The sequence below is a fragment of the Camelus bactrianus genome, chromosome 18 (genome assembly GCF_048773025.1).
Source record: "Camelus bactrianus isolate YW-2024 breed Bactrian camel chromosome 18, ASM4877302v1, whole genome shotgun sequence".
Classification (NCBI taxonomy): domain Eukaryota; kingdom Metazoa; phylum Chordata; class Mammalia; order Artiodactyla; family Camelidae; genus Camelus; species Camelus bactrianus.
The window spans coordinates 16,665,654-16,680,572 of record NC_133556.1 but is presented as its reverse complement, the minus strand read 5'-3'; the positions used below and the strand labels follow the sequence as shown (position 1 = coordinate 16,680,572).

General features: G+C 47.9%; 1 protein-coding gene across 1 annotated transcript in view; it reads left to right on the top strand.

The window, feature by feature from the left end:
* Positions 1 to 9,693: 9,693 nt before the first annotated feature.
* HS3ST4 (heparan sulfate-glucosamine 3-sulfotransferase 4) overlaps positions 9,694 to 14,919 on the top strand; it is a 344,978-nt gene continuing 339,752 nt past the window's right edge. Inside the window, exon 1 of the mRNA XM_010961116.3 lies at positions 9,694 to 10,424. Coding sequence (XP_010959418.3) covers positions 9,694 to 10,424 — 731 coding nt within the window. The remainder of the gene's footprint in view (positions 10,425 to 14,919) is intronic.

Sequence of the window (14,919 nt, the reverse complement as noted above, 5' to 3'; positions counted from 1 at the left end):
ACGTTTGATGACTTCTCATAGCTATGGGAAATGCATTTTACACATTTCAACATTCATGCACATGCAAATATTTGCATTTCAAAAAGGTAAAGGCATACTCTGTTATAAATAACTTCACCGCAGGAGACGTCTTTTCTTTTTACATGGAAGGGCAGGAAAATATATGGGCTCAGACTTGCCACCTATGACGGAGATCAGATAATATGGCTATGTTTATTTGTTCTTGCAATTTTCCTACTTAAGGACTTCATCTTAATTAAATATCAACAAACCTAAGCCCCTTGATTAGTTCATGAAGTAGTCAATTCACCTTTCTTATTGGAATATGGAAAGAATTTACATCATAGCACCTGAATAAACAAAGTCCTTTTTGGACTAAGAAATGTATTTTAATCTTCCCCTTCAATTAAACTCTGTTTCCCTTCTTAAAGGGAGACTGGTTCTTCTGATTCTACATTTTCTTTTCTCATAGAGGGGTTTGTGTCACTTTGCTTCCCTACCTCCACGTGAAATTGAGAATTAATTTATCAAAATATACGTAATCTATACCTACACCTGCCCCTACTGGGATTTTGTGTGAAATTACTTGGAATTCATTGGTTAACAGTGAGAAGTTTACCTTTACAGTACTGAGTTTTTGCGTAGATGTGTAGGTGTGTTTGCTCACACATTTTTATGCCTGTTGTGAGTTGAACTGTGTCTCCCCAGAAAGGTGTTTTGAAGTCCTACCATCTCAGTCCCTTGCAAATGGGAACTTACTTGGAAATAGGGTCTTTGAAGATTTAAGCAAGTTCAGATGAGGTCAGCAGGGTGGGCCCTAAGCCAATATGACTGGTATCCTTATAAGAAGAGGAAAGTGTCATATGAAGACAGAGACACACAGGGAAAAGGCCAAGTGACAACAGAGGCAGAGATGAGAGTCGCAGAGCTGTAAGCCAAGGAATGCAAGGATTGCTGGGCACCACCAGGTGCTAAGAAGCAGCATGGAAGGAGTCTACTGAGAGTCTCAGAGGGAGCACGGCCCTGCTGACACCTTGATTTCAAACTTCCAGCCTCCAGAAATGGGAGAGAACAAAATTCTCTTTAAGCCACACGATTTGAAGTACTTTGTCACGGCAGGCTTAGACAATGCCCTTCCGCAAAGTTCCCGTTTTATCTACAAAGGGCTTGCTTGCCTTTGATTAGGTTTATTTCTAAGTACTTAATGGATTTTATTGTAGTTCTGAATCATGTCTTCTCTTACAATTGTATTTTCTAATTGTATCAGGATTGTATATAAGAATACTCTCTGTAGTTTGAATTTTATTCGGCCACCTTGCCAAACTCTTCTGTTTGTAGATTTGCATGCGTTTTCTCTTGCTGACAAACACATAGTGTGCTATTAATAATCATTTGTTTTTTTCTTCCCAACTTTCCTGTCCTTTATTATTCTTTCTCTTCTTATTGCATTAACTGGGAACCCCAGTTTAAGGCTGCACAGAAGCTGTGATGGAAGGCACACCTGTCTTTAAAGGTTCTGCTCTAATATTTTGTCATGTCTCATTATAAGTTTGCTGTAGGTTTTTGGTAGACGCCCCTATTCTCTTAGGGAAGTTACCTTCAAATTTAGTTTGCTAAGCGTATTTATAATGAATGAAATGAGTGAGATGTTGCACATACTAAAAATAATCTTGCTTTACCTGGCTTACTCCAATCTTCCCCTTTATATATGGACTTAAATGTCACTTCCTCTTTGAAGGCTTCTTTCTTACCTGTATACTGGTTAGGACTCTCCATCAACATGTTCTGTAATACCCTCCATTTTCTCTCTTTTAAATGCCTCGCTTTATTAAACTTGCTTGTGTAATTATTTCTGCTTTCCTGAGGACAGGGAGGCTGCCTTCTGCCTCACTATTTTATCCTCCACATCTAATCCAGGGCCCAGAATATATTAGCCTCTTCAAAATGACAACTGAAAGAATGAATAAATGAATGAAACCAAAAGAGAGCAAGAAACTATAAAATTGAACAAAGCAGAATTAGATGTCAAAACACTCACCCAAAGATTTGTGTGGGGTTTATGCCAATAAAATTACAGAAGTCCAATAAGAGATAGAAAAGAAGATTAAATGAATGGAGTTTCACTTTCTATATTTCTGGGTAGGAAAACTCCAACATTCTGGGTTTATTTTATAACACTGGAGTTTCAAACTGCTTGGAAATACTAGTGCTAGGAAAATGAAGAATAAAATAGATCCTTCTATAAAACTGTGTTCCGAAATAAATTTCAGATGATGTTAACATTTAATTGTAGAAAATGAACCAAAAAATGCACTAGAAGAAAAAGTACATTTACATACTTCGGGGAATATGGTTTTCCATCAATGGTAGAAACTACAAAGGAAATAACAGAGTTTGTGTATATAAAAATGAAAAACTTATGCAATCAGAAACACGAAAAGCAACTTACTGGTAAAGGCAAATTGGTAATTTAATCATTGGAAGAGATATGAAAAGAAAAAAATTTGATATCCTTACTACATAAGAAGCTTTTATCAGTCAGTATAAAATAGCAACTAAGCAATAGAAAACTGATAAAAATTAAAATAAACACCTTCACAAGACTGCATGCAGACTCAACACGAACATGAGTGAGGCTAAAAGGGTTCCCGCTGGTTGGAGTTCTCTGTTATTCTGGTGGCTCTGGGGGAAAAGGGTGGGGAAGGATGCTGCTAAGACTATGCACTTCTTGCTGAGGGAGGATACTGGTCTTTTTTTTGCTTCCCTACATCATCTCTACTTTTATTTCCTCCTAGTTGATGCAGTGGTCATAGGACCAGGGCTGCAACTACAAAGGCTGGAAGCAGGGATGATTCCTAAGCGAAAAACTGTAGCTGTGTTTTTTGTTTTTGTTTTTTTAAATTTTGTAATGAAGTGTAGTTGATTTACAGTGTTAGTTTCAGGTGTACAGCAAAGTGATTCAGTTACACGTACACCTACGTATATATACATTTTCTTTTCAGATTCCTTTCCATTATATGCTATTATGAGAAAGCGAACCTCGTGTTAGACAGAATCCCTAAGAGCCTGATGGGGCAGGATGTGCCTTTACTCCACCGGGCAAAACGGGGATTAACTGAATGTGGCTAATCTGCCTGGTGGGAAACTGCCTGCTAGTTCTGCACCTGTGTGTAACCTTAGCTTATCTGAATAGAAGTGGGACTGAAGGGGAGGCACTTGCTGGACCAGTATTGCTGCCTGCAATGTAGACCAGCACAGTGGCAGAAAAGACTGTCCCTTCCAAAGGTGGAAATCTAATATTTCATTAACACCTCCGAAGGGGCTTGGAGCAAGAGATATCTCTTAGCTCCATTGTACCAGAGACGTGGAAGGGTGAAGCCATAGGTTACTGACACCACTCCTGCTTCTGGAACCTGACACGGTTGAATGGAAGCCTGCAAACCTGAGGGGCCTCACCCTCGGAGGCATTTTCATACCATCTGATGATCGTTATTAATGACTGAATGGGATTCTAGTAATCGGCCAGTACCTTTTGCCTTTTATGGTTATTTTGCTATAAGGAATCCATGTTAGAAGACCAGGAGGTGGACTGTGATACTGTGACTTACAAAAGAAATATATTTTATCTCCACTCCTTTCCTGACTCAGACCTCCTAAAACCCTTGGAATTTCCATGAAAAGAGCAATAAAGGTGTCTTTTGTGATGTTAATGAGGTGACTTTTGGAAAGTCCTTAGGTAGCCTAAGGCTGGAGCCTGGTTGCCAGGGGAATGAACCATGTGATTAGAGGGTTGGAACTTTCAGTCCCTGCCCCACCGCCCCCCCCCACACCCCCTCCAACCTCCTGGGAGGGGAGAAGGGCTGACCGTTGAATCAGTCGCCAACAGCCAATGACTGATTGGTCATGGCTGGATAATAAAGCTTTCATAAAAACTCAAAAGGATGGTTTTGGAGAGGTTCCAGGTTGGTGAACACGTAGAGATACTGGGAGAGTGAGTGGAGCACCTGGAGGGAGCGTGGAGGCTCCCAGCCTTTTCCCCATACCCTGCCCTGGGCATCTCTCCCATCTGGCTGTTCCGGAGTATCCCTTTATAATAAACTGGTAATCTAGTAAGTAAAATGTTTCTCTGAGTTCTGTGAGATGCTCTAGAAAGTTAATCGGGTCTTGGGAACCCCTGATTTATAGCCAGTGGGTAAGAAGCACTGGCCACAACCTGGATTTGCAACTGGCATCTGCAGTGGGGGAAGGTCTTGTGGGACTGAGCCCCTCACCTGTGGAATCTGATGCCGTCTCCAAGCAAGTAGTGTCAGAATCAAGTTGAATTGTGGAACACCCAGCTGCTGTCACAAGAATTTCTTGTTGGAGTGGGGATCCTGCTCCCTCATACCCCCTCAAAAAACCCCACAGGCTCTGTTATTAGTACTAGAACCTATTTACAAACCCTGAAAGGTGAATGTCTTAGCTTAGGTTTCCGTAACAAAATACCACGGAGCAGGTGACTTAAACAATAGGAATTAATTTTCTTACAGTTCTGGGGGTTGGAAGTCTGAGGTCTGGGTGTCAGCGTGGCCAGGTTCCGGTGAGGACTCTCTTCCTGGCTTGCATCATGTCCCCTTCTCATTGTGTCCTCAGATGGCAGGGTGTGTATATGTGTGTGAAAAAACAGAGTGATCTCTTCAACTTCTTATGAGGATGCAGTCCTATCGGATTAGGGTTCCCACATTGTGACTTCATTTTAACCTTATTCCTAAGGACCCTATCTCTGGATGTGTCACATTGGGGGTTAGGGCTTCAGCACACACATTTTAAAGTGACACAATTCAGCCCATCCCTATAAATGTATCAGTTCCTTTCTTCCTTACTTTATTCTTTTGCTCTTTTTCTAGCTTCTTGAGTTGAACACGTAGCTCATTTGCTTTTAATCTTTCTTCTTTTTGGATAAGTATATTGAAGATGTAATCTTTCTTATAAGTATTGCTGAATTCCATCCATCAGATTTTGCCATGTAGAGCTTTCAGTTCCAAGTATTCTCTGATTTCCCCCGTGAGACCCTTTTCAGTGCCAGGTCCTATAAGTTCATAGCCATTATTAATATTTTTTAATCTCTTGCTCCTTTTACAAGTATATAATGTTCCTTTTTGTCACCATGTTGGTTTTGGCTGGAGTTTTACCTCCGGATTTCTATAGATAGACTTTTTTTATTGACAGGTAAAAGACACAATGGGGAAATATATTTGCTATATATGAGACAAAGGTTCTGTCTACACTGCTGGAACAGTGTAGACGTCTAATCTGTCATCCAGTCACCTCTGTGATAGGGAATGCTAATGTTGGCTTGCTGAAGTCATTCTGGTCAACAGCAGAGGAAGTTAATAAGTATGTTTTCATCAGCCAGATAGTCTAGGTTGCATTGTATTCACAACCAACCCCACGTCTCAGGAGCTGAAAACGACCAAGGCTTATTTTTTTGTTCACGCTGCAAGTCTTCAGGGGCTGGATCTACATTGTCCTTGCTCCGTGTGGAGGATTGCGTAGCTGGTGGCTAAGAGGGGCCCAAACCCCTTCCTGCACAGCTGCCAGGCAGGAAAAAACACCCCCATTGGTAAATCCCCCGCTGTCTGCCCAAGGTTCCGCCTGGAAGAGACAGTCTCACTTCTGCTTGCTGGTTTCATCAGCCAACATGTCACAGAGTCACACATAACTTTAAGGGGCCAAGAAAAGATATCACTTCTGTGGGTCACAGGAGAGCCAACAATATTTGGTGAGTGGCAGTGATGACAACTATACATTTACATGCTGTATTTGCTCTCTTTTCCAAAGCCGATTGTTGCTTTTTGTTTGTTTGCTGATTTTTCAAAAATCCCCTCTGTTATGTGAGTTATCATACATCTTCCTGGTAAATTTCTTTAATTAAAAAAACCAAACAAAACTGAAGCTGGCCAAAGTTAGTGTCTATTGCTTAAAAAAAAAAAAACAACTATCAAAAGTAATAGGCTTGGCATTCCTTGGCAGTAGAGTTGCATTATGAATGCAACTGAGCAGCTTAGAAAAGTGAACTTCAGCAGACACACTGGGCTGGTTTTGAAGAAAGGATACACACATATTTTTTCAAGGATAGGATTTTAATAGGAGAAGAAGCTGGGCATGGTGTGAGTCAATATTTAGATCCATATAACTTTTGGTAGCCACCGCGTGTCAGGCAGGGAGCCAGGTAATTTTTGCATATGCTCTGTAAGTCAATTTAATTCTTTATAAAAACAATTTGGGGTGAGTCTTGTTATCCATCATTTATAGAAGCTGAAAATGAGGCTCAAGGAGGTGAAATGACCCGTCCAAAAGTCACTCAGCTGGCAAATGACAGCTTTGTTTTAACTCAATCATCTGATCGCACGGAGGTGAAACAGAATGATGTAGTGTGGATGTCTGGATGGTAGGAACTGTTTGGTCTGGCAGGACTGTGAGGTACATGACAGGTGAAAGGGCATCTTGAGTGCAGAGGTAACGAGGTTGGAGTCCATTAGAGAGGCAGTAAGAGGAAGGGTTCTGAGTCACCGAGGGCTTCAGGAGGGCTCTGTCTCGGAAGCATCCATCTGCTACTGTTGCCCAGGAGGAAGAGGAATGGCACGTGCGGGAGGCCTGGATAGCAGCTGGAGGAATATTGCAAAAACTCAGATAGGCCTGAATGAGCATAGGTGTTGGCAGTGGAAACGGGGGGGGGGGGGGACCCAAAAAACCAACCAAACAAAAAACCAAATTTACTGGGTCTCCAGACCCACTGGGAATTGCTGAACAGTCTGAGCTCCTGCTGTGTAGCTGGCTCCTCCTTTTTATCATAGGTTTCTCAAGAACTTGCTCCCAGAAAAAGCCTGGACCAAGAGTAGAAGGAGACAAGAGGGGAGGGTATAGCTCAGTGATAAAGTGCATGCCTAGCATGCATGAGGTCTCTGGTTCAATCCCTAATATAGCCTAGTATAATGAATTAATAAATAAGTAAACCTAATTACCTACCCCCCCAAAAAGAAAGAGAAAGAGTAGAAGGAACGAGACAACTGCCTAAGTGGGAAAGTGCTCCCTTAAAACCCCCTGTTCCCCATCAGTTGTGGGGCCTGACAATTTACCAGTGGGGCTCCATTCTTCGAAGAGTCTTTTACTAAAGGATGACTATTTGGGGACAAAAGGGAGAAGGAATTCTTGAGAATTGCCTCATTAGCATCCTCCAGGCAAGTAACACAAATGTAGGGGGACAATCTGGTGTCCCAGGAAAAATAGGGCACACACGCCCCACCTCAAGGGGGCTTCTCTGCTGTCACTGAGGGGCCCAAAGTTGCTGGATCTAATGTTTCAACAGAAACCTCATCTCCAGATTTTTTTTTGGTGGAGAGCTCTTAATGTTTAAATATTGCAACTTGTTTAAATTTCTTCATATCCCTGTGTTGGCCATATTCGGCTTTGTTAGTCACCAGCTTGCCACCTCTGGGGTAAATTTTAACACCATTTTATCAAAACCTTTCCAAATTTGAAAGCACATCTTTCGTAAAACTAGACACTGAGCAAGCTCATTTGGATTGCTGGGAGGGTGGAAAGAGAAGTTCTGGGGGCTAGGCCCAAAGTACGTGAAGGCCCACATGCTGAGTATCCTGGTGGCTGGACCTTGAAGGGGAGATGGGTCAAGGCAGTGGCCACATTTGATGCAACTGGGGCCTCCGGGCTGACCACCCCAAGCTGGGCTTGGGGCAGGAGGAGGAATGGGCCAGGCTTGTGGTTTCTCTTAGCTCTAGTCGGCCCCTTCCCATTAACATTACAGTAATGCCGTCGTGTGGTGTTTGAAAAAGCATCCCTAGTTACACGGCATGATTTACAGGACACCAGACTCTGCATTTCAGAGGTCTCCAGTGTACCATAAAAAATATATTATAAAGGAATAATCTTTATCTGAACTAGAGCTGCAGTGAAGGAAACCCGTGTCCAGCTGAGAGCAGCAGTGAGCTTTTGTTCACTCAGAGAAAAGTCCGTGTTCTTCATCTTATTTGATTAACATTTTCCCCCTCTCTTTGGCACTAGGTATCTAGTTAATATTTAGACATTATGTACATTTTCTTTCAACTGTTTTTCCTATTAGGTGATCAAACAAAACCACAGATGCCAACCACACCAGCCCGCCAGGTGAAAACAGACTCGCCAGGCACCCAGCTGTGGCTGGGAGGGTAAAGGGGACTCCGTGAGCCAGCCCCAGGGAGACACTGGCCGCGGGTATGTGCAGGGCCAGCCCTTGTCTTCAGGAAGCAGAGTTCGCTGGAGTGGCTCAGTTGACTGTTCCGCCTCTGCCTCCCACTGCAGCCTCCCATTTCCCCTCCCTCCAGGAAGCAGAGTCTAGCTTTGCATCTTCCAAAGCCTAATGATGTTTACCATTCCGCTGATCCCCCCACCCCGGGGGGTGGGGAGGGAGGGGAGAGAGGAAAGTCTCTCTGCAAAGAAAATACACTTTTTTCTTTTTTTAAATTCAATGAAGCGACGAACAGACACCCTCCAACCCAACTTGTCTATTCTTATTTGGAGCGATGATGGTCTCAGTCTATTTTAGTCCAGGGAAATCTAACTCCTTTAGTGGCAGTGCCCCCAAGGGGCGCAGGTGTATCTGTAGTTAAGGCTGTAGACGCGGGGACGACCTGATCTTCTGGGGTAGAAAGCACAGTCACCCCGTGGCGGGACAGAGGAAGAAGCTCCGGGGGTAGGGAAACCCGGGATTTGTGTCAAAACCCCAGCCGTCAGGAGCTTCAAGGTAAGATGGGGAGGCTGAAAAGATGGAAGTTGGGACGAGAATGCTGTTAAGGAGAAAAAAAAACCACGTCTGGGCCAAAGGCAGGAGGGAGAGTCAAGGGTGGGCCGAGTTGGTCTGGACTCCCAGGGGAAAAGGAGCAGCGAGAGCTCGCTATCCTGTGACCCCCAGCGCCCTAGTGCGCGGCACCGGCGGCGGGCGGCGGGCTCTACGTCCCTAAAAGTATTGGGAAAGGGAAGCAGAACCCCCAGGCTCCCAGGCTCCCAGGCTCCCAAGCTCCCAGGGGAAGGGGAGCACGCGGGGCTGGGCTGGGAGCACCTCCGGCGAGTGCGTGCCGAGCTGTGGGGCACGGTCTCCGCTTCCCGGGGTGCCCCAGCCCCGGCGCACGCCTCCGCTCCCGCGCCCCCCTCCGCCGGCGCGCGCGAGGCGCACTCCCCCTTCCCTCGGCGGCGCGGGGCGCGCGCCCGGCCCCCTCCGCCTCCCCTCCGCGCCTCTCCTTTCTCCCGGCAGAAAGTTAGCAGCGGGGAAGGAACTCGGGGCTGCAACATAGCGCGGCGGCGGCGGCAGAGGCTGAAGCGGGAGCGGCGGCGGAGCCGGGGAAGCGGAGGCGCCGCAGACGGAGCAGGTGCAGCCGGCGGGTCCGCGCGCCCCCCTCGGTCCCCTTGCCAGAGGCTGAGGGGGGTGGTGGTGGGGGCCCCTGGACGCCGCTGGAAGAGTGGGGCGGGGGGCCATGCGGCCGGGCTCCCCCCTGGCTCAGCGGGACAGCGGCCAGGGCCGGGGGCGCAGCGGCGTCGCTTCATGCAGCCGGGGCGGCTGGGCAGCGGCGGCGGCGGCGGCGGCGGCGGGGGCGGCGGCTGAAACCATGTCCGGGCAGCGCCGGGGGCTGCCGCCGCCGCCGCCGCGAGCCGGGAGCCGCGATGGCCCCGTGGCCCGCACCTCCTCCGCCTCCGCCTCCGCCTCCACCTCTCGCCGCGCCGCCGCCGCCCGGCGCCTCGGCTAAGGGCCCGCCGGCGCGCAAGCTGCTTTTCATGTGCACCTTGTCCCTGTCCGTCACCTACCTGTGCTACAGCCTCCTGGGCGGCTCGGGCTCCCTGCAATTCCCCCTGGCGCTGCAGGAGCCGCTGGGCGCCGCCGCCGAGCCCCCGCCGAGCCCGCCGCCACCCTCTCTGCCGCCTCCCCCCGTGCGCCTCGGCGCCCCCTCGCAGCCGCCCGCGCCGCCGCCGGACAACGCGAGCCGCGGGGAGCCGCCCGAGCCCCGCGAGCAGCCCGCTGTCCCCCGGGCGGACGGCTGGGGGCTGGCGAGCGGCGGCGGGGGCGTCCGGGACGCCTGGCTCCGGCCCCCGCCGGCCCCCAGCGAGATGGTCACGGCGCAGAGCGCGCCGCTGGAGAGGGAAGCGCAGGAGTCCAGCACCACCGACGAGGAGCTCGCAGGCCGGAGGGCGGCCAACGGGAGCAGCGAGAGGGGCGGCGCCGTCAGCACCCCCGACTATGGGGAGAAGAAGCTGCCACAGGCGCTCATCATCGGGGTCAAGAAAGGAGGGACCCGCGCGCTGCTGGAGGCGATCCGAGTGCACCCGGACGTGCGGGCGGTGGGCGTAGAGCCGCACTTCTTCGACAGGAACTACGAGAAGGGGCTGGAGTGGTACAGGTAGGACCCTGGGCTTGGCGGATGGGGTACGCGCGTGGGGTAGACCCGGACTGGAAGCCGCCGCTTCCCCTGCCCGTGGGGATTCAGGCAGCGTCCCGAGAGCCCAGAGCCCCGCGAGGGCTCTGCCAACCCTGGCGAGGGGAAGCGGCAGAGAGGGCTGGAGACTAGCCAGGGATCACTTTATTTTAAGGGCGTGGAGAGAGTTGTCCCCTGCTCTGCCCGGCTCAGGCTCCTCGTCCAGGGAGCTGCTCTCTGAATCTGCCTCGTTCCAAGCCTGGGAATCCCCAGCCTTCGCGCCCGCGGCGTGTTTCCTAACCCAGGCTCTTGCGGGGCCGTGCGCTGCTGTGTTGGGGACGCCGGAGGAATGGAGCAGGATAGGCAGATTGGCAAAGGGGCTTTGGGTTGCCCTGGAATCTCTCAAAATCACCCTCAAATGCATTTGCGTGGCTGGAATCCAACTTCAGTATTTTCAGTTTAGAGCATAATGAACAGGGAACAGTTAAAAAGATGATGCTGGCGAGTTGTGGCTTTCTAGTAAAGACAGGTTTTCCCCCATCTCCAGGACTTTCTGTCTCTCTTGCGCTGCGTGAACGCTGGGTCACTTTGCATCAGGAGCATCCGTGTCTACATGACAGTTGATGCCTTAAGAGTTTTTTTGCTCTGTACCCGTGCCCTTTATAACCCGCGCCTCCTTCGCAACAGATTGGAGCTTATGTCTAGCGAGATGTTTGTTCATCTCTCTCCTTTTCCGCCGTCTGCCAGCGGTGAGAGGAAGGGAGAAGAGAGGAGTGATAAGTTAAATGCAGGTAAAATAAATGAATAATCCGGCTTTCTTGCCAGCCATAACAAGTAAACAACACAGGTGCAGATGCCCAAATGCAGACTTTCTTTGCTCCCCGCCCCCATTTCCCTCTCCTTTTTCTTTCTTTCTTTCTTTTTTTTTTTTTTTTTAATTTCTCTGGAAAACAAATCTGGATGGCTGGCCCCATCTCGGTTGCATCTCAGTAATTAATTGCAGTTGTCAAGCAGAAACAGGCTTTGTCAGTTAAAGTGATGTTATCATCTTAACAGAGCCAATAGGGAAAATAAGGATTGTTCCCTGACAAGTCGCCTTCCTGTGGAAGAGATGTGCTATCTAAGTTAAACTACAGCCTGGGAAAGTTTTAGAAATGACTGAACTTTGGAAATATGTGGTAAATGTGTGTATGGTGATTGATTTCTCCCCCTTTGAAAAACATGCCTGATGCCTTCAAAGCTTGAGAGAAGTACATTTCGGCATCAACATTCCAGCACATTAAACTGAAACAGCAAATGTGTCTGTTCATGCCTTGTCTGTTTCAACAGAGAACTAATTGCAATATTTTAGGAGGCTTCAAACAGCCCCTTCCTATCAAAACATAAAGCAGCAAATGCCTAATTTAACTGGAAAATCAGTATTTATAACATCACAAGCCATGGCTTCCAGTTTGCAATTATAATTAAAAAGGTGTTAGGATGATTAAAGCAACAACAGCAAAATAGAAAAGGGGGTATAATGTCTGGGAAGGTGTCAGTTGTTTAGTTCTTGGTTGTAGGAATGTTCTGGTTTTTGCTGTGGGGTAACTGTGGTCCTCTGCGGGTGACAGTGGCTTTTTCCAATTCTAAATTTTAAAGCTCGGTATCTTGTGAGAAGTGTCAAGCAACCTTTGGGGGAAAGGGAGGCATAAAGATCCAGTCTTTCCAACGTGTGTTTGGGTTGCTTTGCGGCAGCTGGAAATGGAGAAGGGGGTGTTTTATCCAGATGACTTAAAATAAAGTTGATGAAGCGTGTGTGGTGGGTGGAACGTGTGTCAGGAAGTCCCATCATGGGGTCTGAAGAATCCTCTGAATGAAAGGATAGATTTTATCCTGCGGCTGGGAAAAGAAGGCATGTAAACTGCCTCGCTGTCACGACCTGGCTGTTGAAGATATGATTCGAGCATGGTGGTACTCTCAGCCATCACTTGTGGTATTTGGGGCTTCGTGTCCCATAGGACTAAGGGATGTAGATAGAACTTGTTCCCCGGATCCTCACTGAAGAGGACCATGTGATATCTCTGTATCCTCTATCCCCTGCCCCAGCATCACACCTATGTGTAGATCCTTATTGTGTTTCATGGTGCTGATTGGAGTTGCTGGAGGAGGATCTGTCTAACATAGAGGAATCATTTTCCACCCAACCCTGGTTGTCGAGAAGACTCCCGGAAACTCTTTAGATCCTAGGAGAGCTCTCCAGCCTTATTAGGAATAGCAGTGCTTTGAGGGCACTTTTAAGGTTTCCATCAGCTCTGTCTCTTTAGGCTCCTCTCCCTCTCTCTCTCTGTCTCTCTGTCTGTCTGTCTCTCACCCATGTGGGAGGCAGGGATAGCATCATCAGTATATTGTGGAAGGAAAGCAGTGGCATTGATTCAAACCAGAAACAGAAACCTTCCTCTTGGTTCCCTGGTCCCAGTCTTTTAAATGGTGGCATCTGGACCTGAACTTAGACTTCCTGTCCATACACTGTGTATTCCGTCTGGAATCTTACTCTACTCTTTGCCTGATTAGAGATTCACAGGGTCATTAAAGTTTGGATCCTGTCCCCCATTTATTTGTTTTGTTTTTCTTTTTTCTGTTCAGAGTCCTTCCCAATAGCCCACTGACTCTGCAAGTGTTCTGGTGGTTGTGTTTCCAGCAGGAAGGAAAGCCAGGAGAAATGGGGGCTGCTCTCCGCGAAGCTCATCTGTGGATTTCCTCATATTTAGCTAAGCAGCCCCAGTTTTATTGCCTCGGTGTCACTCCCGTTACGTCTAAATCTGGGCTTTGTTTTGCTCTGGCCTATGCTGTTGATCTAATGTGATTAAAAACACATTTGAGATTAGAGCATATGCATCAGATTTGCAGGACAGGATACGCTGATGGATTAGGATGGCTGTGTTAAAGCTTTGCAACAGCAGGCCTCACTTGGTGGATTGACACAAGCCAGTGATTAACAAGTGGGGGAAGATTAAACCCTCCACTCCTCCCCACCGAAAAATGGGCAAGGCCACAATGTACCTTTCACTGTGAGCTGATAGGCGCTGTCTGGGCAGGGACCTTAAACTCCTCTAAGGGGTGGGACCTTGTGGCAGGTCAAGTGTCTCCCATGGCAGAACTCATCAAAGTGACGGAGACGACTTGAGCTGTGGTCTCCCTCGTGGGTTACAGACTTACAGTGACTGTGACCGCTTGGGTTTGGAAGCCACTCGGCTACAGGGCGATGGGCAGTGACCTTCCATGGTTTCAAGTTGTCTTCACTGCCAGTGGTTACTCCTTGAGTCCAATTGGCTGGAAGGAAATAGCTCGGGAAACGGGATCAGCAGTCCTGCTCACGCTACCCAGGGGAGAGTGGTCAGCAGCATCCTTTGGACGCAGTGTCTGGGGAGAGAAGGAAGGAGGGCGGCTTAAGACACCAGCTTATATTGAACACCTGCTATCATTGGCGCTTTATAGACGTATTACCATATCTGGGTGACAGGATGAGGCTGTGCGCCAAAGAGCAGCATCTCTGCTTTACATGAGGCTCCCAGGGGTGGAAAACGACTTGCTTGAGCAACTTGAGGCTGCTCCGCTGGTTAGTGGTTGAGCTGAGATTTGCAGCCACATCTGTCCAAAGTGTGATTTCTTCCCTGGTCCCAACGCTACCACACACAGAATGCTAGCAAGGGCTTCTCCTTCCTCCCTTCGCTCGTTCAGCAGACATTTAATGATGCCCACCATGTGCCCGGTAGTGTTTTAGGTGCTGGGGATAAAGTGGTAAACAAGACACAGGAAGCACTTGTTCTCCTGGAACTGACATGTTAGTGGGGGGTGGGGGTGGCGGGGGCTAGGGGAGACAGCAAACAGACATGTCTTTTATGTACTTTTTAAAATGTGGCTACTAGAAAAATTTAAATTAACGCTTGTGACTCCTGTTTATTTATTTCCACTGTGTAGCGCTCCAGTAGAGTACTGCTTCTTAAACTTTTAATGCACATGAATTTCTGGGGATGTTGTTAATGTGTACATTCTGATTAAGAAGATCTGAGGAGGGACCTGAGAGTCTGCATTTCTAATTCCCAAGGTGATACTGATGCTGCTGATTCTTGGACCTGCCTCTAAGTAGCAGGGGCCTGGAAAGTAATTTGTGTGTGTGTGCACGCACGCATGTGCATGTGTTATTTTAAATCAAATGATTAGGGAAAACCAAACGTGGAGGTGGTATAGGTGAAATGAAAGAGTGAGATCCTTCCATGTGAAGATCTGGGTGGAGAGATTTTAAAGCAGAGCGAACAACAAGTGCAAAGGCCCTGTGGCAGAAACAAGCCTCACGGCTTTACAAAGTGTTCTTTCATTATTCCAAAAGCATGATGTTTGTAGCTGGACAAAACTGGGTTTACAACCTGGCTTTGCAACTTACTAGTCAGGTGATCTTGGTTGGATAACTGATTCAACATCACTCAGCTTCACTTTGTTTATC